At 39.2% G+C, this 25,931-nt stretch overlaps 1 protein-coding gene across 1 annotated transcript in view; it reads left to right on the forward strand.

The window, feature by feature from the left end:
- Nucleotides 1-25,931, forward strand: part of Prune2 (prune homolog 2 (Drosophila)) — a 257,295-nt gene that overhangs the window by 33,561 nt on the left and 197,803 nt on the right. The window contains exons 3-5 of the mRNA XM_013506527.1: nucleotides 15,903-16,007; nucleotides 18,923-19,125; nucleotides 22,160-22,323. Of these exons, the coding sequence (XP_013361981.1) occupies nucleotides 15,903-16,007; nucleotides 18,923-19,125; nucleotides 22,160-22,323 (472 nt within the window). The remainder of the gene's footprint in view (nucleotides 1-15,902; nucleotides 16,008-18,922; nucleotides 19,126-22,159; nucleotides 22,324-25,931) is intronic.

Consider the following 25,931-nt stretch of genomic DNA (forward strand, 5'->3'; position numbering starts at 1 on the left):
CTGAAGCGCCAGTGGCAGGGTAGCTAGGAAAGGTTGGGCAGAAAAAGTGATGAGAGCAGAACTTTGAAAGAAGGGTTAGTTTCCTGTGCAGAATGGGGGTGGGGAGGCTTGTAGAGGGAATCACCAAGGCAAAGACTTGGGGACTGAACGGTCACAGTGGAGAACATACCAGGGATGTAAAAGAGAAAATTCTAGGAAAAAGCCTGAGAAGTATAGATGTGTTCAAACAGAAAATTGCAGAGGAGCCATTGACAAGAAAGTGGGCGGTGTGCATGACTAGTGTTTTAAAATCTGCTGCTGATGTCCTGGTGCTAATGGATTATAAGTTAAGGTCATCCCCAGGTACCATGGTATGCTGGCCTGTCTTTTACACCTCCTCTGGAGTTGATAGACTCCTTCAGCTGCCAGGCTTTCTTCCCCCTCCTCCCCTCTTATATATTTCATGTATGCTCTAAATTTGGGGCATTGCTTAAGCCTTTAATTCTTAGCACTATTCTTATTCTGTTTGAGCCATCTTATTAGAACATGCATGTATGGGTCTTTTAAATGTTAATTCCAAATATTAGGTGATCTGCCTGTCTCCTTTCCATCGGTAACAGTCATGCCTGACCACACTTCAGGGTATTCTATTTCTCAGTGTGCTTTCTTGTGCACTTTTTAAGTATTTTCACAAGAAGCTCTATGGATTTCATAAAATATTTTCATTGTTATTTTTCCTGGTGTAACAGGTGAGGAAACTGAGACACGACCTGATCAAATATTTTTGATATTTAATATAATTCTTATTTCATAACTCTTTGGAGACAATGGGCTCTCCTTCCATTTGAAACTAAATAATGCCACCATCAGAGCACACACTTTAAGTGCTAGTATTGCCATTTGGTATTCATAATTAAGATAACATTTATTTGTACTAATAATTCAGTACATCTCCCTAATAGATGTACTGAGCAAGCACTGCGGTGACAAGATGAGTTGCTCTGTTTTGTTCCATATGTTTGTGTTCTAAGTATTCCATAGTTTTAATTGGTTCCCTGCAGAATAACATTTACAAGCATATGGTATGGAAAATGCTGACTGCTTTTGTTATCGTGTGTTTTAGGACTTGTGGTGGCCTTGGTTCACTTAGCCTTTCAATGTGATTATGAGATTATTTAATGCACTTTATGGAGTACTTTTTCGTAACCTGCCTGCTGGGTGTTAAATGCCATCAATATGGTAAATCCAGTAGCCCATTCGTATTTGGGCAAAAAACTAGTTCACGAAAGCTTTCACTGTGGGTTTGAGCAGCAGGATCCTCCTCCTTCCTCTCCTCGCTCCGTGTGCGGGTTTCTAAGGCTCTGGGAGCTGCCTTCAATTATGCTGGAGAGGAAGAAGCGCCACTGGGAGTCTGAAAGAGCCAAAGGCACAACAGAGCTCTCTGGCGCCTTCTTTGAGAGATTTACCGGCAGTTCCTTGCAAAGGGATTACAGATGTGAAATTAGACTCCTGGACGGAAGCAGGGAGCAGCTGTATTTTTGGATATTAGAGGTACTTTGGCTCTTGGGTGGTTTCCTTGGGGAGACTGTGGTAGAGCGCAGCAGAATTACTAATATTTCTGAGACTGTGTGTCAGGCTTCTTTTGAGAACTTTTTTTATTTTGGAAAATTTTACACATATAAAGGTGGAAAGGATGGCATAATGAACACTTAGTGGACTTACGTCTTAGTATTTTAATTTTTTAGGGTTGCTGTGAAAAACTGCTGAAACCTGAGTGGTTTAAACAACAGAAGTGCATTGTTTTTTCACAAATCCGGAGGTTAAGAGTTTAAGATCAGGGTGCTGGCTGGTCATGCTCCTCTGAAGGTGCTAGGAAAGCATCTGTTCCAGGACCTGCACCTCGCAGATCATAGACTCAGCTGTTCCTAGCCTTGCAGATGGGCTTCCCCCTTTCATCAGAATTCCACATATTTGACTAGGGTCCACATAACGACCTCATCCCATTCGATGTGAATGGTGGCCCGAGAGTTTTGGAACAATAGAAATGTTCTTTGCTATTAACTGGATGCTGCCACCTGGGTTACTCTGTCCTGTTGGCTGGGACTTGCCAAATGAGTAGTAGGAAGACCACCTTCTGCAGCTGATGGTCCCAAGCTAAACATGCCTTCTCTACTATCACATCTAGAAGACGACCTGTTAGGGATCCCCCCCTTTTCAAAAAATATCCTTCCTCCTTTCCACTTTGAGACTCTAAAGAGGGAATTAAACTATGAATGCATTAAAAAGCAATCTTAAAAAAATTGAGAAGCTTGCTATTTTTCTTGTGATGAAAATTTATATTTAATGTGATCTACAAGATCTTAGTTACCATAGTCTTCTGAAAAATAAACCAACAAAAACAACTTGAGAAGAGTCCATAGAGCAGCACTTTCATTTATTGATAAACAGTGCTATCTTAGCTCAGTTCAAGATCACTGCTGAAATGTTTTAACTCCTTTGGGTCCTCAAACCATGGATTCACTCACTCAATTGCTATTTGGAGGGTAATTGAGAAGTTTTTATAATATGTTTGTTTCTTTACATTTCTGCCCTAGCCAGTGGGTTTGCATTGGTTATAGGGTAGAAGTATTAGATTATTGATTGTTCTAGACTTTTAGAATTTTCAGAGCAGACACCATAGTATTTAGAAACTGATATATAATATTTTGTTTATTGTTAAAGAAATTGCTTACAAAGAACCCTATCTTAAGGAAAATAAAATGGTAGGGAAATTTTGAGTTAAGAGTTTTACATAATTCATTATTGAACAAGTCACTAACCCAAATGAACAAAGATTTATTTTATAATGTGTTAAAAATGTAAGAAGTTATCTATTTTATTGATGTGTATCACAGAGAAAGATTTGGGTGATGTGATGCATTTTATTATGGTTATTAAAGTTCCCATACCATTTTAAAATCATTCTCATTTTTGAATCTTTATGTCTTATTCATCAAAAGTCCAATAAAGAATAAAACAGCACAATCTCCCTCTAATAAAACAGCCTACTTTTTTGGTAATTGATTTATTTAAGACACCCAGGCAGATGCTCAAATATTTCGGTATAAGAGGTTTTCTCCACAATCTATTCACATGATAGTTTTCCCTTAAAATTACAAATTGAAGATTCAAACTGTTAATAATAAAAATTTTCCAGTGGAGTAGCTCTGTTTGGACACAACAGGCAATTCTCTCAATAGAAGAGAGCAGACAAACAGAAAATATTTGGGTGGCTGAAAAATAATTTTCTTTTTCTTTCTCTCTCTCTTTTTACTTAGAGTCATAAAAGCATATTATACCAAAGCAGGATGGGTATGATTCTCAGAAATCTTAAAAGTTATCATTGGGAAAGGCTGCTGTTCCAGATCATACTGTTCAGTTAATGTTAATATGATTATGCTTTTAAGATATCAGTGGAATAATGTAGAATTTATACATGTGTTTCTAGATCTTTATCTTATTTCTCTGTTTTATGTCTCAAACTGTAAATTTTAATACAACTTATTGACTTTTGCATATCTAGCTACTGTGTGCCAGGTGCTGTTTAATTTAAAGAAGATTTTTCTGTTGAGAAAAGAGAGACAAAGAGAGAGAGACCAAGCATTAGAGGTCACCCAGAAGGTGAGAGCTTTTCTGTCACTGAAAAACACACAGTGTAATAAATAATGGCATCATTAAAAACTGTCATCTTTGCAAAGCACAGTAATTGCTCCTCAGATCCCTTGCACATCTCCCTGTGAACCTGCATAAATGCGCCACACTGGAAACTGTCTTCTCCTCTGCCTGCCTTCAGCCACTTATGTGTTCATTACTGTCATGTGTGAGTGGGTTTCAGACATGCCAGGTGTGTGGTGTCACCACCCTGACGTTTGTTCCAAGTGCAGACATTTACATCTATGGCTGAGTATTAAAGCCATAGATCTTCGTATGACAACAAAAAGTTGACTGCAGAAATGCAAGGCTTTTGGGAAAAGCCTTCTGAGCACATCTTGGCTCGTTCGTAGGGGGAGAAGCTCTGACTAATTAGCTCCAGCACTTCTAATCTGAAGGAGCAGAAATAATTAAAATAACTGGAGCAGCCTAAGCTATGGAGCGGCAACCCTAGCTGGGGTGACATGTCAGGAGATCCTGATCATAACCCTGGCTTACAAATGAAGGTTCTGGAACATGGTGCAGAAGACTTTTATCTTTTTCATGTCTTTCTTTTTTTTGCACAAAGACACATGAAATAAAAATTAAAATATTCATGTCATTTTGAATAAAAATGAAATATTTTAATCAGGAAAAGAAGGCAAGGGGGTGGGGATATAGCTCAGTGGCATAAGTGCCTGCCTGGCAAGCACAAGGTTCTGAGTTTGAGTTTGATTCCCAGTACCAAAAAAAAAAAAAAAAAAAAAAAAAGAAAAGAAGGCAGATTTCTTTAACTCATACCAACTTGACAGAAAATAACAGCAAAAAGTTAATTTTTAAAAAAATTAATTTTACTTTATGTTAAGATATTAATCTTGAGGGAAAATTTGAGAAGTGATTATTTATTTATTTTTTTGGACTGGGTGCTCCTCCTGTTTCAGGCCTCCAGGATACCTGCAGTAATCAACTTATACAAGGAACAGTTATACATTGACTCACTTTTTGAGCTTCAATCTGTGGTTGGTTGGCACCGTGCTTGCAGTGTGTGGTAGTACCTCAGGGCAGGAAGTGTGTGGTGAAACCACATTGCCTACCTCATGGCCAGGGCACAAAAACAAGGAAGAATAAGCAAAGGGCTGGGTCTATTAGCTCCTTCAAGGACTCAGTGTGATGACCAGAAGACCCCTCATGAGACCCCACTTCTTTAAGGTTCTACAGCCTTCCAGTAGTGCCACCCTGGGGGCCAAGTCTTAGTCACACAGACACACTTTGGGCACACTTAGGGACCAAACTGCAGTGCCCCTGTGTGCACCTCATTCCAGGAGTCACTAGCAGTGGTGAAAACAACAGACCAGAACTGCACAAGCCCCGGAGTGTGTACAGACACCTCCAGAACACCCTAGCCACATGTGTCTGCTCAAAGATGAGCAGATTCTTTCTCAGATGTTCCATTTTCTTAATAGAGGACCTGGAAGTGTATCTCTGGAAAGGGGAAAAGACAGGTAAATGGAAGTCCAAAGGGAATCATGGATTTGTTATTTGTTTCAGATTTCATCTGAAGCTGGCATAGTAAGTACAAACCAAAGAACATCTCATCTTATTTATCAATGTGATAATGCTTAAATATTCAGTTGAAAGTTTTAGACAGGTATTTCTTTGAGTAGTAATAAAAATTTCTGCAAACTTTCTGATAAGCATTTAAATATTTACATTCTTTGGCCTAGAAATTTAATCCTGAAGAAATAACTAAGGATAGACACAAAAAATATTATCTTCCAAATATCCCTTACAGCATTATTTACACTACCAAAAATCAAATTAGGTCTCTAGCAACAGAAGGTTGACTAAATTAATTATCAGGGTCTCTGTTAAGGGGAAAAATCATGAAATGTCACAGTCATGCACTCCTTCATGTGAAATTTCATTCACTGTTTCAATAGTTACCGAGGACTGAGCAGTTGCTAGCTCGTAGGCTGGCAGGTGGTGTTACAGAAGCAAGCACAGGTCACCCTAGCCATCGCAATATCTGTATTCTAGAATTTTAAAAGAACATTCAGTGTTGTTAAGTTTAAAAAGAGTAAAAATTACTGTGTGTAATATAACCATATTGTATGCCTTCAGAAGCACAGAAAAGAGATTAGAAGGAGTACACTTGTAAACAGCTTTGGCAACTGAGAGTTTTTTCCCCTTTGTGAGCTTCACTGTTTTTCAAATGTCTTATGAGCACACTGTTTTATAAAGTAATGAATATATAACCTCAGGTGACCGTGTTAGGTTTCTGTGTTGATGTAGCAGGAATGTTCTTTCTCGTTCAGCTTTTAAAACATGTGTGTTGCCCAGAATGATAATTACTTAGTAAACATTTAGTAAAAAGAAGTCCTTTTATCTTCTCCTAAGAGTTGAATACCTGTTAGGTAGTTTTTAATGACTCCAACCTGAAGGACAAAGCATAGGGAAGAAGCACAAGACCTCACAAAGGAAGACGAACACAGGGAAGGGTTGAGGACCCAGACGCATGTGCACATGAGGATGGATAAAAAAATGATGTTGGCTTCTGAGTCTGACGGGGGAAAAGGCAGAGGAATAGAAAGACCTGTAAGAGCCCGAGGGACAAACCTGGGATGCGGCATCTATTCAGGCTAGAAGGACCTCTTAGTAACAAAGAGATGCATCTTCTTCAGAAATGAGATAGCCGGAAGATCAAAATGCCTTAGCTTTACAGGGCAGCTCTCTTAGGGTTCTTTAAGGAAGGGAAGGATATGGAGGGACCAAGCCTGACTGGTTGAGGTTCATGTTAGGGAGGAAAAACAATGGTGCTGCCTCCAAATCTGTCCTTTGAAGTCACTGTCATGCAAGATTCCTCAAATGTATATATTCCAAAATATATACATTTAAATGCCTAAGTAAAAGAGCAGTTCTGCCCAAATCATTATTGTGGTCCAAAAGATACATATGAACTATATTTGAAGACACTGCATGTGATAGCATTTGTTTTTAAGGTTGGCTGTACAAAGGGTGAATATGAGTGGGCGCAGCTAAGAAGATCAAAGGATAGTGGAGGGGGCCACTGCCCAGTGGTACTCAATGCCCAATGGAAGAACTTGCTGAGCTCCAGGGCGAGCAGCAGAAGGCGCTTGTTGAGGAGCATTCTGCTGAGGAAGAGGACAACAGGGAGGCGGGTAGCAGTGATGTGATAAAATCCATTATGGAGAAATGGAATAAGTGCCAGGATTTCCTTTTTGTTGTTGCTTTTTTTTTTTTTTTTTCGTTTTTCTTCCAGTACCAGGAATCGAACTCACAATCTTGCACTTGCCAGGCAGGCCCTTTGTCGCTGAGCTAAATCCCCAGCCCCCGAGTGCCAGGATTTCTTTGAGAAGCATCACCCTAACATAACTGTAATGAGCAGAGTGTTGAATCTGATGAGAGCTAACGTGGTCACTCATTTCCAGAGGGTTATGCATCACAGGAAGAAACAAGTGACACTAGATACATTTTTGTTAAAATTGACCCTGCAGCTAAGAGATGAAGAGAGAAAAACCCAGAGAGAAGACCTCCCCTAAGTGCTTATGAAGGGGCGCCTCCTCTCCAAACAATAACCTGCTCTCCACCCACCTTCCTGTCCTCCAAGCCAGTAGTCTCCGCAAGTTGGATTAGCATTCTCTTTCTTCAGTCTGTACTGCACTGTACTTTGTTTCATATTTTGGTGGTTAAAAAGTACATATGGCTCAGAACAGATTAACCTTATTTACATTGAATCTGATGGAAATTTGATGCAGTCTGTGACCAATTCAGCTTGCAAACAGAATTTTGGAATGAATTAAATTCTGGAACCAAGGTACCACTGTCCTGGGGCTGGTTGGGAGGGTGGTGACAAAGCTCTGACATGTCCTAAATGTAATTACAATGGCCTAGCAGGGAGGAGAACAGATAAGGGAAGCTAATTTGGTAACAGCGGTGGGGAAACCTTGACTTAAATACCATCATGGTGGATGACCACAACCAGGGCCACACCATCCTGTTTATGTATAAACTTCCTGGAGTCCTAACTAACCCCAATGAATTCAGAAGTGGCAAAGACTGCCCCTAGCCCTTAGTACCAGGGATTGAGCCCAAGCCATTTTCACAGAGCTACAGCCCTTACTCTTTTATTTTTTTATTTTAAGACAGTGTCTCACTAAATTACTAAATTGCCCGGGCTGGGCTTGAACTTGCAAGCTTCCTGTTTCAGCCCCCTAAGCTGGCACCACAGGCACTCCCCATGTACTGCCCTTCTGTACCCAAACCTCCCTCGTTTCCTGTTATCTAGCCTTATGCACCCTTACCTGTAGCCAATGAAAGCTCAATGTAAAATATTTATGGCTTTTTCCCCCTAAATCGTCGTAACAATGCTCTTGGCTTCTCAGTTTGTAGGACACATTTCCAACCGCTCTTCAGCCCTGTTGCTGGTAGTTATGGAAACTCAGCCTAGAACCTGGTCCCTTTCTGGCTGGTACCATAATGGCTCAATGAACCTTTCTGTTGCAGAGATCCCTTGGTCTCAAGAGTTGTGATTTAACAGAGATGAGGGCCGTAGGCAACATGAAATTCATCTGCATTGACTAAGTTTCAGTTTTATTAGGAAATGATGCAATTAAATGACCTCATAGTCCTTTTTGGTCTTACACTGAAAGCCTTTTGTCTTTTCCTAATTTGTATGTTTATCTTCATCTATTAGGTCTCCAATTAAATTATGACATTTATAAGAAAATTAAATAAAATGCCTATATCCCAAATATGGAGATTCCAAATGCTTTTACCTTTACACCAGACCTGAGGTACACCGTGAAGAAGAAGCTAATTACTGTCTCACAGCCTCTTTTTTACTGTTTATTAGCTAACTATTAGAATGAGTCTGGGCCAGGTGGTGAATAACAGAGCACCCTACTTGGCAATATCACCCTACTTGGAATTTTTTAAGACACCTGTATTATTTCCAGAAACTCTACACACACACACACACACACACACACACACACACACACACACACACAGAGAGAGTTATAAACTGATAATTGTTACCAGTTAGATATTAAAAATGATGGGAATAGAAGCATTACAATTCCATAAAGTATATGTGTTAATACATATGCATACATTTTAAAATGTGGCATAGAGAAAAACATGTTAACAGTAGTTGTTTTGCTTTTCTTAATTTTTTTCACGCCTAACTTATGGTGACACACTTTTCTTATCAGAAAAGTGAAAATAAATAATCCAGAAAAAAAATACAAAGATTTCAGCTGGTAGAGGAAATCCCAATATTCAGGGGACCTCACATAGAGTGATACACATTATTATTATTATTATTATTATTTTTGCTTTTTAAACTTTCAGTTGATTATATTCTATATTCCTACCACCATTCTTTCCCTCTGGGTCCCAAACTCTCTCCAGGTAGTGATAAGGGTAGAAATTCAGGGAGTCAAGAATTCTCAGAATGATCTTCCACCAGGAGCACCAAGCACTGTTTTCTTTAGGTTTTTTTGTTGTTGTTGTTATTGTGGTTTTTTTCCAGTACCAGGAATCGAACTCACGACCTCGCGCTTGCCAGGCAGGTGCTGTGCTGCTGAGCTAAATCCCCAGCCCCAGCACTGTGTTTCTTAATGAGACTTTGGAGACTGTCCACATGCACAGAGCAGATAGGGACTTTTTCCTCCTCTTTGAGGAACAGGTTGTTCTGGGCATCTCTACAGCTCTCTTGGGTCCTTGCTGTTCATTTGACTGTGGCACTGTATGGTTCTGCTCCCACCCTGGCTTTCCCGGGGCCTGACTGGTATGGATCAAGGACCAACAGGGTTGTGAGCAGCAGGTGAGGTGTCCCCCTGCCCACGCTGTAGTTTTCTGACTCAGAATCCTGGCAACCACAGGCACAGAGGTCCCTGGCGGAGCCGGGGCCTGCTCTGCCTGACTTTGGAGCCAGTCTTCAGGAACAGGGGCACCTCCTCGCCTCAGAGTGAAGGAGTAACTCAGGAAGGCACTCGCTCAACAGTTCTTTTCTAAGCTTTGCTTCCTTTGGAGATAACAGCCTATAAATTTGAGAGATTTCTATTTCCCTTGCTTAAATTGTTGGTTTGGGAGGAGGATTAAGAAGGCATGTATCTTGTTCTCATATGTGAAGAAAGGGATTTGCCAGCTTCTGTCAGTTTTATCTACAATATTTTTGAAATAAAATTTATTTCAACTAATTATTTTTGAAATAGCATTCATAGGATTTTAAAGAAAAGGAAGATGGGGAGGCTGTGTTGAGGAATGAGAGTGTACCTGTAGAGTGAGGGATCTTTGATTGAAAGGTTCATCATGGGACTTTAGAGGTGGAAAGTTACAAATCCATTCAAAATACCAACAGCATTCCTCACAGCTGGAGAAAGCAAACCTAAATCTCATAGGGCAGAAGAGACCCAGAATATCAGAAGAAATCCTGGGTAACAAGAGTAAAGCAGGAGGTATCACAACCCCAGGTCTGAAGTCACATTACAAAGCTACTGGTACAAAAACAGACATGTGGATCAGTGGAACAGAGCAGGGGATGCAGAAACAACCCAGGCACGTTCAGCTACTTGATCTCTGAAAAAGAAGTCAAAAACATTAACTAGAGGAAAGATAGCCTCTTTAATAATTGGTGCTGAGAAAACTGGCTATCCACATGCAGAAGATTAAGTCTAGACCCATATCTCTCACAGGCATTAAACTAAAATCAAAATGGATCAAAGTTCTAAATAGTCAAACAGAACCAGTCTTACAGAGTGTGAAATAAAATTCTTGAAGACAGGCGTAGGCAAGGACTTTCTGAACAGAACCTCAGCACACAAGAAATAGTACCAAGAATCAACAAATGAGATCATATCAAATTAAAAGGCTTCTGTACAGCAAAGAAAACAACCAACAGAGTGAAGAGACAACCTAGAGAATGGGAAAATGTTTTTCCAGCTATTACTCAGAGGATTAATATCTAGAATATGTAAAGAACTCAAAAAAGAAGATTCTTCAAAATAAAAGACCCAATCAAAACATTAGCAACTGAAATGAATAAACATTTACCCTAAAAAGTACAAATGGCCAATAAATACTTGAAAAATATTCAACATCGTTGACCATTAGAGAAATACAAATTAAAACAACATCAAGGGGGCTGGGGATTTAGCTCAGTGGCAAAGCGCCTGCCTGGCAAGCGCAAGGTCGGTTAGGTTCCCGGTACCAGAGAAAAACCAAAAAAAAAAAAAAACAAAAAAACAAAACAAAAAAACCAACATCGAGGTTCCGTCTTACTCCAGAAAGAATAGCAAGTATCAAGAAATCAGATAAAAATAAATGCTAGCTAGGCTGCAGAGTGGGGAAGGGCAGGAGAGAGGAATTCTTCTACATTGTTGGTGGGAATGTAAACTAGTACAACCACTGTGGAAATCAGTATGGAGATTCCTCAGAAAACTAAATCTAGAAATTCCATTCAACCCAGATATTCCCCTTTTAGGTATCTTCCCCAAAGAGCTGAAGACATATAGCAGTGACCCATGCATATAGCAGCACAGTTCTCAATAGCTAAATCTTGGAAGCAGGCTGTGTGTCCATCCGCAGATGAGTGGATAAACAAAATGTGGTGTTTATACACAGTGGGGTCCTCGTCTGCCATAAAGAAGGATACACTTGAGTCACTTATAGGAAAATGGATACACCTTGTAACTATAATGTTAAATGAAATAAACCAGACACATAGGCTTGAATACCACATGGTTTCTCTTACTTGAGGAACTTAAAACATTAATAAAGAGCAAAATAAAAGACAGATAATAGGAAGTAGGGAGCTAGATCTTTTTCAAATGGGAAGGGAACTAAGAGATGGGGAAGGGGATGCAGGAGTAACTGAGATGTGTGATGAACACCCACCAACTCTGGTAAGGAGTGTAATCATTGTGTACTGCAGCCAAGAACTAATAAAAATGAAAACTGAAGAAACAAGTTACAGGAAAGAGCAGCTTTGTTTCTGAGAGGGTGGAATTATGAAAAAGCTGATCTAAGCCTGTTGTGGAGCTGAGCCGTGGAAGAACCCTTCCTGATTACACTTTCTATTTTCCTGTGGATTAGGTTTGAAAGTGCTTCTGTCAAACAAGTGCAATTTCCCTTAATGGACATTGGAATTCTAGTATGTAGGCATTTTACTGACTTTTAAAAGTTAACTTCAGTGAGAAGTCTCATTTTATTGATATACAGGATTGACACTTTGACAGCATTTAAAATTGCGATCTCCAATACCAGCATGTTCGATGTATTTTCTTTTATACATCGAGTATGGGAAGATGATTATGATAATCTGTTGGGAAGTGTGTATAGAGGGCAAAGCAGTGTAGTATATATTTCACCCTTTTCCGAGTGTTTCATTTTATACTGGTTTAAGCAGCTCCGTATTCAAACATTAGCAATATGTCTTCCTTCTGGTTCCGGAAATTCCTTTGCGCTTGCTGTGCTTGTGTTGATATTAGGGAATGAGAATTTACTAACCAGATCTACTCACTGCTGAATTGTTAACAAATCACATTTAGAAGATGTGTATGCCGTGCAGTAATTATCTGTCGAATAGGCTGGATATATAGTCCCTTAGGACCTTTGTGTTTTTCTATTCTCTTGGCCCGAGGTTTCTTTCAGTTTTACTTACTAACTTTAAGTCTCTATTCACTCATCATTTTCTCAGTGAGACTCACCCAGCACCTTACTCCCCCTTCGTGATGCTTGACTTCCTGTTTATCATTGTTTGATTATTTGTTTCATCAGATGCCATGCAGTAAGTTTGAGGTGCCACGAGGGCTGGGGGTTCTGCCCACTTGGTTCACCGCTGTACTGGGGCCGAGAGCAGTGCCTGGCACACGCAGGTTTCTATTGGTTGGATATGTGGAAAAGAAATTGAATGGATAAAATTGTGCATGTGTCACTTGTATTTGGCTATGCTTTATCTGTCAGTAACCCAGAACCCGATTTGAACTGAAATATTATGACTGAATGTGATGACTCTCTGGGTAGGAGACCCGCTAGGGTGCATGCCAGGTATCACTGGCGTCGGGCCTCTCTTCTGGGTTCAGCGCACCTGCCCCACTGCTGCCACCTCAGGGAGGTTTGCTGCACAGTGGACCATCGCTGTTGCTTGGCCCAGGCCCCTGACACCCATCCCAGACTCTTTTGTACTGGCTGAGCCCATATTGCCCTGTGTCCATGGCCAGTCATTTGTGGTGGAAAGTCTGAGAGTGAATCCTGTGTGCTCGGGCCTTCAACCTCAGAACTGAAGAGTCAGCTCCTGTGCATTCCTTAAGCTCATCTACAGAGCAAGTCAATGGGACTCATTTCACTTTCTATTGCTCCAGGCGAGCAGGAGTCTGTGTGAACACGCGAATCATGACATCTTCCTTTTGCTGCCCCCAACTTGATCTTATCAGTGGCTACTGGTAAGAATTGGGCACCGAGGAGCATCTGAGATATTTTGAGATCAAGCTTGTCACTTTTCAGGCTCTCTAACAGGCATCAGAGGCACCTTGTGGCTGTGGCATCTCTTCTGTCCAGTCCAGCATTCTCAGCCAGGATGAAATGTCCACTTATAGTCTTGGATTATGGAATGATTTCAGGACGGTGTATTTAAAACCAAAGTGAGTGGCCTGGGTGGGTGCCGCATTGCTGCAGGTACGCTCACTTGCACATATTACCCATTGCCACATATTATCAATTTGCCAATTGAGAAGCCGGTTCCTGAGAGTCTGGGCACTGGGGCGGCATGGTGTGATGGATGTGGGTGGTACAGGAACACAGCATTGGAGCCCAGGGACTGTGGCATCAGTTGAGGATGGCAGATGTGGGTGAATGGCATGGGGAGAGGCCATGACTAGGAAAGAACGTGACAGGTTGGAAGCCGGGCAGTCAGAGAGAAAGGGGAGCACAGGAAAGGAGAGCCACGTGACTCCAAGGACAACTGGGTTTCACACTGAGTCTGCTATGGCTCCCACCTGCCAGGTGACAGGAGCCTTTTCTCTTTAAAGATGGAGAAATAGATCAGAATGATAAGTTATGAGACTTGGACTAGCATGTTTTGGGTTCACAATCCTCATTTAGCTCCTTTATTTATTTTTTTGTTTGAGACAGGGTCTCACTATGTAGTTCAGGCTGGCCTTGAACTCACTTTGTAGCCCAGGCTGGCCTTGAACTCGCAGTGATGCTCCTGCCTCAGCCTCCTGAGTGCTAGGACTACAGGCATGAGCCACCACACCTGGCTGCTTTCTTTTTTAATTAATAATTGGATTTGGGCTTGGAAATGACACCCAGGTTTTGCTGTGTTCTACACGTTTCCTGGGGTTTGAGCACAGAGCTATGCCTGGGAATGATTAGGCCCACACAAGAAAGCAAATAAGCCAGTAATTTCAGTGCAACAAAATGTCGCACCTTGGTGTATTTATGGTGACTGTTTAGCAGGTTCTTTCCCTCCTAGATCCCCACACCCACTCAGCCTGAGGCCAATGAGTCATCATGGTGGTGTGGAGTGGTTAGGGTTGGGTTCTGGGAACAATCCCGGCCCCATCACGGACTCCTCTGACCTATAACAGATGCTGCTGATCTTCTTACCATCATTCTCACAAGATTTGGGATGAGAAATGAGGTAATGTCTCCTCAGACCTGCGAGCTTCTCGGAATAGCAGCATTTACAGTAATATGATTTCCTAATGCATTCACTTGTGTTGTAGTGGAGTAAATTCCATTTACCTAAACTTCTTTAGGTGCTGCTGAGATATCTGACTGTCTTGATATTGAGAGCTGGGCCTAGACTAGATCCTGCAAGGAATACTCAGTCACGTGAGCCAGCTACACCTTTCTGAGGTCAGAGAAAGAGGCTAGGAGAGGAAGGAATGAAAACTACCTTTGAGGAACTAAGAGGAGGAAGATTATAATTAGCTCTATGGAATTTGTGGCAAACTTTAAATTGTGTTGCTTTTCTAATGATCAGTGTCCTAATATCTTAAAAATATAGGTGTATTTGAGTTTGGCAGTTTGCATATTGGGCGGCTTATCTGCGGCCCTGATCTCTGGTCTTTGTGATGAACTCTAACACAGCCTCCATCAAATTTAATTCATTTTGCTCCTCCGGCCAACATCTAGTGGCTTAACAATGTGTTTCTGACTCCGATACCAGCATTTTATACAAACACTGACAAATACATAGATTGATTTGTAAAATACCTAGTCAGTTATTAAATAATGCTTTATCTTTGTTCTGCACATAAGGGAATAAGTCTTTTTAAATTAAAACAGTCGTGACCAGTCTAAATTTTTATAGCCAGTGCAGCAGAATTACAATGAAGTTGACCTTCTAGGGAGTCTTAGAAAGAAAGATTAAAGCAATTGATGGAAAATGAGGAAAGAACCATGTGTCCTCTCTGATATGCTCTGAAGATATGAATTTATGTTACAGTTATCTGTATTCGACAGTTTGGCTGTGGGATTTTCTAGAAGTAGGTGGTTCTTTGGAGGTTTCAAAAGGATGTCAGCATTTTATAAAGGAACTTTAACATACTGAGTTTAACTAGAAAAACAGCATGTGTTCAGCCTCAAAGAGGTGACTATATACACTTTTCAAGAGCAATTACTGTAGCTTGTAATTTTAGAGACAAGACACTAATCATATCTTTTTCTGAGCAAGGAAAGGATTATGAATTTCATTTATTAAATAATAGAATATTGTGCAGAGTGACTACATCTAACCACCTCAAATGTGACATGACAGTAAATAAATCCTTATCAAATTTTGTGTTTATTTGATTTCACAGAATGCCAGGCATACATAAGAAAAGTCACGTTGTTTCTTAAATTAATAATGTTGTCTTACCTAAGGAAATGACAATAGGATTCTGCACAGCTGCTTCTTAGAACAAAGTGATCTTTTAGTAAAAATGTATGACTCAGAGATACAGTTCAAATGAAGTTAAGTTGTAAATAATCTTAATAAAACCTCATTTCTTCTTCCTGACAGCTTACTGGGTTTTTTTTGGATAACTTATTGGTTTAAAAGAGCATTTTAGGATGTTAAATGTAGTTTTTATGTTCTCGTGTAAAATTTCATGATACATTTATGACTTTCTCCCATTGTATATGAATATAGATAAGACATACTTGTAAAAGGTTGAAAAATATCTTCTCTTTATTGATCTATTTCAGGCTGAATTACAATGTTTTGTTTGAATTTGTTTCAGAATCGAAGCAAACGCTTGGAGAAGGTTCATGTGGTTATTGGACCTAAATCATGTGACTTGGATGCTCTCATTTCTGCCTTTACATATGCTTACTTTCTAGACAAGGTGAGGAGCAAAGATTATATCTTCTATACTTGGATTTTGTGACTTCTAAGAAGGAACAATTGCTAGAAAAAAAAGATAGCTATCAACTTTATTTTTATTGTTGCAGAAAATAAAGCATTGTGATCCATTAATCAACAAATATCTGTTAAGCACCCACTACATCTGTATTGTGTTCTAGTTATTCCTTACTGATTCTCTTCATAAAACCTTGTTTCAATAAGGTAAATGCTTTAAAATGAGAAATTTAGTCTGCTTATCATAGTTAGTTACTTTTATGGGAATGGAGGGGACTAACAAAATTAAGGTCAGAAGTTCTTATTTTTGTTCATCATCCTGTTGGATAGATTCACCCTTGGGATAGAAGACTTTGCACAGTATAACCATTATGAACATTCCATGGAGTACAGGGCATATAGTCTGAGATTTTCAAAGACAGAGGAATTACTGGTCAAATCTACCTTCTACAAGCTCTTGTTTGCTCTTGCCTTTTAGCCCTTATATCAAGGCCATAACCTGCCTTGAGGGAAACCTTTCTACTCGGTGAAGCACAGACACACCGAGACAAGTGCGAAAGATCTTCAATGTACTGTTCTTAACTTTCCCTCCCATAAAATTCATCAGCCCATGATGATAAACTTTATCACCTTAAAAACCTAAATATGTACACAATAAATCTCTGAGTGCTACTTTCAAAACTTTCACACAATTTTTAATTTTCCAGAGTCTAGTTTGTTTTATTCCATTTTTTTAAATCCTTGGCCCTGACAGTGTGTGTAGCTGATCTAGAGCCATTGATATTCACAGGAAAGCCAGTCTTCCAGAATGAGCTGCGGGTGGTGAGAACTGCTTTAGGGCAGCAGCTGACAAAAACGACGGCTAAAACATTCTGATCTCTACATGTGGGCTTTATATCAAATTTATCTTAAAATTTGTTGAACTTTGCAAGAGAGATTAATTGGTATGAGGAGATAAATGTGCGTACGTCAAGGCATGCATATTAAACATTACTCTTAACTGGGTGTTTTGTTCGTCCAGAGAACAGACAGTTGACTGAACTAGACTGATTTTTAGACTAACAGTGGCCTAGACCTGGAAGGAAATTCTGTAATAATACCATCACCACCAACACCGGAGTCTTGAGTGAATACAATGATACACAACAAAAGAGGCTGGGGAGGTAATTATGTAAGATGAAATAGGTATATAGAAATAGACACATGGGTCCTCCTCTCTTTTTTGAAGCCTTGTCACTAAGCATGGGAACAAAGGGGAATGACTGAGTCCCCTACTGGGGATCTGCTGCCTCAGTTCACTGGGCTCTGCCCCCTACAAATGGGCTTCACCCTATTTAAATTTGTCCTGAGAACCCAGTTTCTCCTTCTCAGAGTACTGACACATAGGATAAGCCCAGAGCTCTTCAGGCTTGCACATGTGACCCAGTTTAGGTCCTTCTTACTTTGATAGGTGAACTCCATTCTACAGATAAGGAAAACTGAGGGTTAGAGAGGACAATAGCTTCCTTCAAGTCACATGGCAGAGACTGGTGCCACAACCTAGGCCTTCTGACTCCAACTTCACAAGAGGTCCTTCCTGCACAGGGTCAGGCCACATGCTCTCTCCTTATCAGAAGTTAGATAGCCCTCTCACTGAATCAGCAAAGAAAACTTGCCATCCATACATTGCTAATGATTATTATGCAACTGTGACTCAGTAGTAACATTGCAGGTGAGAGAAAGACCACACTGTGGGAGTAGCTTTGTGCTTTATATTCTATAGCAGTGGCTGACTCATTTATTTCACTCAATAAATATTAAATGTTCACTAGGTGCCAGCCAGTCTGATGTACCGGGAGACATAATTGAGCAAAACAGTCGGAAAAGCCTGACTGTTTCATGCCACGCAGGGGAGACAGATGACAAAGACAATAAACAGTGTATTAGGCACTGGGCTTATGGCAGAACTGGTGACAAAATGAGAATAAAGACCATTTGCCTTCTATAAAATGTGGCCAAACTCTGAATTCTTTCAGTGATTGTGATTTTGGAGCTGATTGCTAACTGCTCGTAGTAATTTTTAAAAACACCTTTATTTTTAAAAATTCCTAGAGGAAAATAAGTTTATTATTGTAAATTTGGAATTCTCTTTCTCCCACCCATCTCCCGTTTATCCTACTTACTGAAAAATTTTCGGAGAGGTTCTTGAACATAAGCTTTTTAGAACAGATCACCATCTGTTAGTTTGTTGGCCAAATCTATCTACTAAATTAGTTTTTGGTGTCGTGCATTCTGTTTTGTCATTTTGAAACTTGATTGTAACAATTCAGCACCAGAGATAGTACCTGGAGATCTAGGTGTTCTTAGGAGGTGGAAGATTTGACTATAGTAGGTTTGCATTTTTGCAAGTGAGCAATTGGCTGGATCTGAGTGGCAGGCGTCCCACTTAGATGTGGTGTTGTGTGCCTTCCTGTGTCTCCAAAGTACCTGCCTCCCTGCCTGCCTTGGTCATTCCAATTTTCCTCTGGTCCCATAAACACATGGGGGGTTGTTACCGCTGGAAAAGAATGCAATTGAGATTCAGAGTTAGCATTACAGGGGAAAGAAAACCATGTTGTTGGTTTAGTCATTGTTTTTGTTGCTGTTGTTACTGTTTTGTTTTACTGTGGAAGGGTTGGAGTGAGACATAAAATACTTCAAGTAAGACGTGAGAGGTTTCAAGAAGTTAGGAAACGTCAGGGGCCATGACCCAGTGCACAGCTCCCTACTAACTGGGTTCAGGGAAATCTGGTGATACATGGTTTAGTGCAGCCAAAGGACTTGCCAGTTACCATTGCAGGTTACTTTCAGGCAACTGGAAAGGTAGATAGTTCTGTCTTCCCTCCTGCTCTTGAGTGACTCTGTCCAATTTTCTCTTGGTAGGTCAGCCCACCTGGGGTTCTCTGTTTACCAGTACTGAATATTCCAAGAACTGAATTCAACTACTTCACTGAGACCAGGTTTATTTTAGAAGAGCTGAATATCTCTGAATCCTTCCACATATTCCGAGATGAAATTAATCTGCATCAGCTAAATGATGAAGGGAAGTTATCTATAACCCTTGTTGGTAGCAACATCCTGGCAAGGTAAGACTCACTTCGAGGTGGGAGGGGATTGGTCCTTTAATAGAAGGTCCTCTGGGCAGTTGTCACCTTGCTCAGGTTTGTTGGGGTTTAGAGAGATGCATTGAAAGCAGAGGATGTTCAAAGGAAAGAGAATTTATTTTCTTCTTTTGTAACAAAATTTGGGCTCTGTCAATTCTGTTTTTTCTTTTACATTTAAAATACAACTTTCTTAAGTGGAAAGCTTTTGTAAAATTAACCAGAATTAAAATTTTAAACCATCAAAACATTTTCATATAGAAACACAATAATCTTATGGATTAATTCTGAAAATAGGAAATGGAAATGGAAATGGAAATCAAACACTAGATAGAACTGAAAGTTTCCTAAGAAAGAAATCTCAACAGTGAAATGGAAATATAAGTAAAGATGGGCCATGAAAATCATTTGTTCATTGGTTTGTGCACTCATAGCATTTTAGAATCAATTCATGAATGTTGATATAGTTCAAGCTCCTTATTTTATGGGCAGAAAACCTGAAACCCAGTGTTACAGATGACTTAACCATGTAGTTAATATAAGAGTTCAGATTAGAAGTTGGATCTTCTGCCTCCTTCAGTAAACACTTAAGAGTGTTAACTGAGACAAGAACCTAAAGCTTCATTAAGAGGAATAACACAAATCTTCTGCCTTCAGTGACGTGCAAAGATGTCCTTGGGAGAAGCTGTCTGCCACTACTGAGTGAAGACTCATCACGAATCACCTCCATAGCTTGAACTGTTCATTCTCTGCATAGTTTGTCAATTTGCTAATTGTTGATGAACTCACCAGTGGAAACTGACATTAATATATATAAAATAAGAACTTTTCCATTAATCGTTTTTAAATTGAATCTTTTAAATACATTCAGGAATGAATATATTATATTTAGGTAGGAATATATTATAATATATATTTAGGTATAAATACTTTATATTATAATTCATGCAATTCATTTTATGATATGTTTTACAAACAATCACCTATGTGGAGCTGCTTTTATCCCTATGCTAGTTGAAACAAATGAAATTCTTTTGAATCATATTTACCAATCAATGGACAAGTGGTTGGAAGTTATTAGTAGGTAGTTTGGACTGACTTCAGTTTTCATTTGTATTTGTCAGCTTTCTGTTACTATAATGAAATATCTGACACAGGTAGTACAGAGAGATTTGTTTTGGCTCATAGTTCTGGAGTTTCAAGTTTGAGATCAGGTGGTCCCACTATTTTGGGCTGTGGTGAGGTGGCATATCAGCAAGTACAGAAGAAAACCAGTCACATCTCCAGCCAGGAACAGAGAGACTAAAGAGGTCAGTGTCCCACGGACTCTCCCTTAGAACATCTCCCCATGACCTAGGCTCCTTCTCTTAAAGGTCCATAGTACTTCCCCCAACCTCCACCTCAGGGATCATGATTTTATATATAGACTTAGGGGACACTGAAAATACACCAAAACCATAGCTTTTATATTCAGGTTAATCATACGTTTGGCTAAATTTATGTGTTAACGTTTCCAAACCAAGTAATTCAAGTACACTTGAGCAAAGACAGAGTACAAAGCTAAAGGAGTGAACTATGGAATGAATGTATCAATCAAAATCTGAGAATTTTGACCAATTAAAAATATAAATATTCATTCTGATTTTCAGAACTGAAATTGTGAACTCTGGCACTGGGATTGTTTATAACACAGAATGCCTTTCAAAAATTAATTGAAGTCCTTAATTCTTCCATTGTTACTCATATGTTTTTCACAGAATGAAGTCAGCTCTAGCCAGTATTTTCTTCCTAGCTTTGATAAACACCACTCCTACATCATATTTAAGGAATGATGGTAGAAGTAAATAAGCCCAGTGGTAATTTTTTTTACACCACAGTTTCAGTATATACAAAATTTTGAAGCTAAATTGTCAGAGTTTAAATATACTTATCTGCTGGCTGGTTGTGTGCTCTTGAACAAATTTCTTAACTGTTTTGTGCTTCAGTTTCCCCATTTGTAAATAGGAAATTTTATTAGAAACTATTTAATAGGGTCATTTCATTGTATAAAATATGACAACATAAGCTGAGTATGTGGAATGATTCTGTTCTGTACTGGAACGTCAGTAAGTGTTAGCTATTATTTCCCAAGTGTGAAAAAAGAGATTGGGTTTGTCATGGCTTATGTATACTTTGTTTTTGTCTTTTTGAGACAGGATCTCGCTATGCAGTTCAGGCTGATCTTGAGTTCACTTTGTAGCCCAGGCTGGTCTCAAACTCACAACAATCCTCCTGCTTCAGCCTCTTGAGTGCTGGGATTACAGGTGCCCCAACAGGCCCAGCTCAAATAGCTCACATCTAGATGCCCCCCCCCCCCGCAACCTTGTGTGGTCATAGTAGGGCTTTTCAGAGCTGGTTGAATCTAGAGTGTGTAATGCTGGGATTAAGGGTTTGCTATTATTAAATTAGTCCACTGATTGGTTTGGAATAGTTCTGGGTAGGATTAAAGATGCTCCACCCTGGGTGTGAATGCAGGTAGCCTGGATAAGATATAAGGGACAGAAAAAGAGCTAGTGTTGCTAGTTGTCACTTACTGCTCCTTCACTTGCTTGCTGCTTGCTGCCTTCTGCCTGCCCTGCTTTGCCATGAACTGTTTCTCCTCCACAATGCCCCTCAACCATGCCACTCTGCCTTGGAGCCAGCCAACTTTGAACTGAAACTTCTACAAACTGTGAGCCAAATCCTCCCTTAACTTGCAGGTGTTGGGCATTTTGTTTCAGCAGCAAGAAAAGTATCTAAGATAGAGTTGCTAAGGTGCAAAGATATTTTAGGACTCTTGCAGGAAGTAATTGGTTGAAATGAAATGTGAAAAGACTTGGATCAGGGCTCCACTCTTTAGCGTCATATAAGTTTACTCATATATTTGCTTACTGAGAAGAAATTATTTTTTGCAGGAACAGAGACCAAATAATTCCAAAAAGTGAGAAAATGCTTCCTCGCCACAGCCCTTTTTACTTCTTCTCTTCCATTTGCTTTACAGTGAGGATAAACCGTTAGAATCAGCAGTTGTCAAAGTCATTAGCCCGGTTGAGCAGAACAGTGCTGAGCTGGAGTTCCAAGAGTCTTCCTCATCCCTTGTGCTGAAAGAGCTTCTCCAGGAGGCTCCAGAGCTCCTCACCGAGCAGCTGGCTCATCTCCTCAGAGGTGAGTGACAGCACTTTCTATTAAATACTGGAAGGCTTAATGGAGTGGCTCGTGACCTGCCCATGCAGAAATACTGCGATCCATTCTTGGGTTAACAATCCCTTTAAAGACCACAGGAAGCTTCATCAGAGAGGCAGGGAGTAAAGAGTTTGTTAAAGAGTAGCATTATATTGAATATTAAAAATGTGCATTTAAAAATAGGCACAAAGGGCCTTGCTGTTTTGCTAGACAAGAATATTAAATGGAGCTGCTGCACCTCTGTTGGAGAGCCAGAGTAGCTCGGCTGTTTTGACAGCTTCCAGTGTGATTCTTGCCCTACAGTAGCATAAATATGGACCAGAATTCCATATGCCCACCTAGGATCATCTCCTGATACTTACACATGCTTGGTTTACATAGTACACTTTGCCTGGCAAATATGCACCTTAATTTCAGTGATATTGGATCAGGTGTTTCAAAGTCAAATGTTACCTCCTTTCACTTTCATCCTGTAGCATAGTCCATCTTCATTCTGTTTTAAGCCCTGGGGTTGTGAGTGCCATCATCGATTGCAGTAGAGCCTCAGTATCCATGGGTCCCACATCCATGGATTTAATGAGCTTCCTATTGAAACTATTTTAAAATTTAGCCTCTGTAAGTGAACAGGTACAGACTTGTTTCTTGTTGTTGTTCTCTAAGCAATAACATGTAACAACTATTTACCTGGTACTGCCACTGTAGTGGGTATTATAAATAGTCTAGGGATGGCCTGAAATATACAAGATGTTCATAAGTTACATACAAATAGTATGCCCTCTTTCACATGGGACTTGAGCATCCACAGATTTTGGTAGCCTTAGGCCTCCTAGAACAAATCCCTACAGATACTGAGAGATGACTGTATTCTATTAATCTTTCTTTTATCTCCACTGCTGGAGCCCACTACTTTCAAAATGGCTTTCAAGCTAGAAATTCAATTGATTTTGCTGCCACAAAATTATTACAAAAGTTGTTATTTTCTCATGGAAGAGCCTGTTTTGATTTTATAATAAAGCTTTTTCTGCCCAACAATTTATTTTGACCTGGGAGACAGGCTTTTCTCAGAAGTATTTAATAAAGGAATGTGAAAAACATGAGGAACAGACTGAAAGAATTTGAAAAGGATGAAACTCTAGTATGTTGATTCAACTATTCTAAGGACCCTTTCCTTCATTTCTTCTGTCTCTACGACGCTTTAGAAGGGAAAAGATCCAAGAGTTATATAGTGTCTATAAAAGTTTTAGAATTAATGGCCCCAGAAAATTTCCTTACATATTTTTATTGTAATGGACATTGACAAAAATGCTGTATGGGAAATAGTGCCTTTATCAAATTTAAGTAAGCACAATCATTTCTCTTTGTGATAGAGCAGAAGGAAGATAAAGGTTGTTATGTGAGTGTATAGTGCGGGCAAGGACTAGACAACGTTTGTTTAAATTTCTTGAAAACTAAGGAGTTTGGTTATTCAAAATACATGTGCTGGTTTGTAGGAAAAAAGTAGTCAATGAATAGTTCATCATCATGATTTTTTCTAAATAGTAAAAAAATATAAAAATATAATACACTGGTGCAAAGACATGGCTGTGTTGTGTGATGGTGATGATGGGTGATGATGATGATGATGGCAATGATGATGATCAGATTTAAGGAATTAGAAGATATATAGGCCATTTTGCCAGTTTGCAGAGCAACCAAGGCATAAACTTGTGAGAGTGGGCGTTGTATATTTCTTAACATCAGATATCTCTTATGAAGTGAGCCTGGAGATGGCGCTGGGAAGCTGACAGGATGTGGATATTATTTTCTTGTTTCTAAAAATTGGAATATGAGGGCTGGGGAGATAGCTCAGTGGCTCAGGGCCTGCCTGGCAAGTGCAAGGTTCTAAGTACCAAAAACAAAACAATAACAACCAAAAAAATTGGAATATGACTAGGATTAGTGGTTCCATTCAACCCAGCTATCTCTCTTCTGGGTATTTTTCCAGAAGAGTTGAAAACATCATAGCACAGTGATATATGTGCACTCATGTTTATAGTAGCACAATTTGTCATAGCTAAATCTTGGAAACAATCCACATGCCCATCAGCTGAGGAATGGATAAAAAAAATGTGGTGTTTTTATACAACGGAGTATTACTCAGCTATAAAGAAGATAAACTGGAGGCATTTATAGGTAAAAGAATGCAACTAGGACCATATTCATAAGTGAAATAAATCAGACTCACATGTGTAAACATCGTATTGTCTCCCCAATGTAAGAAACTGAAAGAGTAAATAAAATCCAAAAGGTACAATAGATATTATGAAAGGGAAAAAACTTGCTTGAAAGGAAAGAACAACTGAAATGGGTGAAAGGAGAAAAGAAAGAAGGAAGGTATATATATATATATATATATATATATATATATATGATATCTAAGATAATTGTACTACTAATTTCTATTGGTTTATTGAAAGAAACAGCAATGCCTAATTGTTTGATCAATTTTGCATGCCTATATCTGGTAATCTGAACAACTACTTTGAAGATAACAATATGCAATATAACGACCATTGTTAATTTCCTATCATCTTATTTTGAAATTCTGTTGCATTTTTGGTTTTTTTCTTATTTTTATTCTCTTTAAAATTAAAAATAAATAAATAAAATAAGAATTGGAATATGAGAGGATGACAGTGCAAAGATGCTTACCCTGCAAAAACAACTAATATGGATTTTGTTATGAAAGAGACTGATTGACTTAGGCCTGGGAGGTAGAAGTACCACGGGCTTATTACAGTTCTGGAGACCTTTGGCCAAAGTGTGCTCATGTATGTAGGTGTGTGGTGAGGAGATGAAATATCACTGAACAGGTTTACTAGGTGGGATTCAAGGTCAGTGACCCAAAAGTCTGACTTTGAAACCATGACCCAAATGTTCAGAGTAATGGTATTTGGGGACAATAATCCAACTTTTAAAAGTTCCAAAATCTTTAGTATGTATGCACAGAACTCAAACTTAGATTTCATACTTTTGCCATCAATTATTAATACCAAATCTAAAAAGATGTTTTTCTATGTTTCTACAATGGTAGCAGCCTTTATTTTCATAAGGTGAATAGTTCTTTTTAAAAAGCATCCTCTTTATAAATATCTATGATATTAGTTTGCATTTGGCATGTTCTAAATGATCATTAATTTGACACACATTTCTAGAACAAATATTTATGTTTTCTTCTAGGTCTTAAAAATACAGGCCTACCTTTGCCTCAAGGAATTTTTGAAAATGCTTATTTTTTATGCTATGAGATTAGATATGTATGGCTGAGACTTAGAAGAGTCTTTAAAAGCTTCATATTGACATGTAGAATACATAATCATAAATTTACTATGAGCTAAGTACTTCATAAATTTGACTGTTCTTTGCTTTTAATTTCTGTTGTCCTATCCCAGAACATATCATGCTGAGACACCCTGGTGTGCTATAAAAAATTTCAAGTGGGCTAAGAAATTGATTCCTTCAGTTCTTGGAGAAAATTCAGCATATATCTCTATGATATCATGGGAAAAACTAATTTCCAGTGAGCTTTTAAAATGCAAAAGATTGGATTT

Source organism: Chinchilla lanigera, unplaced genomic scaffold, assembly GCF_000276665.1.
Source record: "Chinchilla lanigera isolate Chin_1 unplaced genomic scaffold, ChiLan1.0 scaffold00111, whole genome shotgun sequence".
In the NCBI taxonomy this organism is placed as follows: Eukaryota; Metazoa; Chordata; class Mammalia; order Rodentia; family Chinchillidae; genus Chinchilla; species Chinchilla lanigera.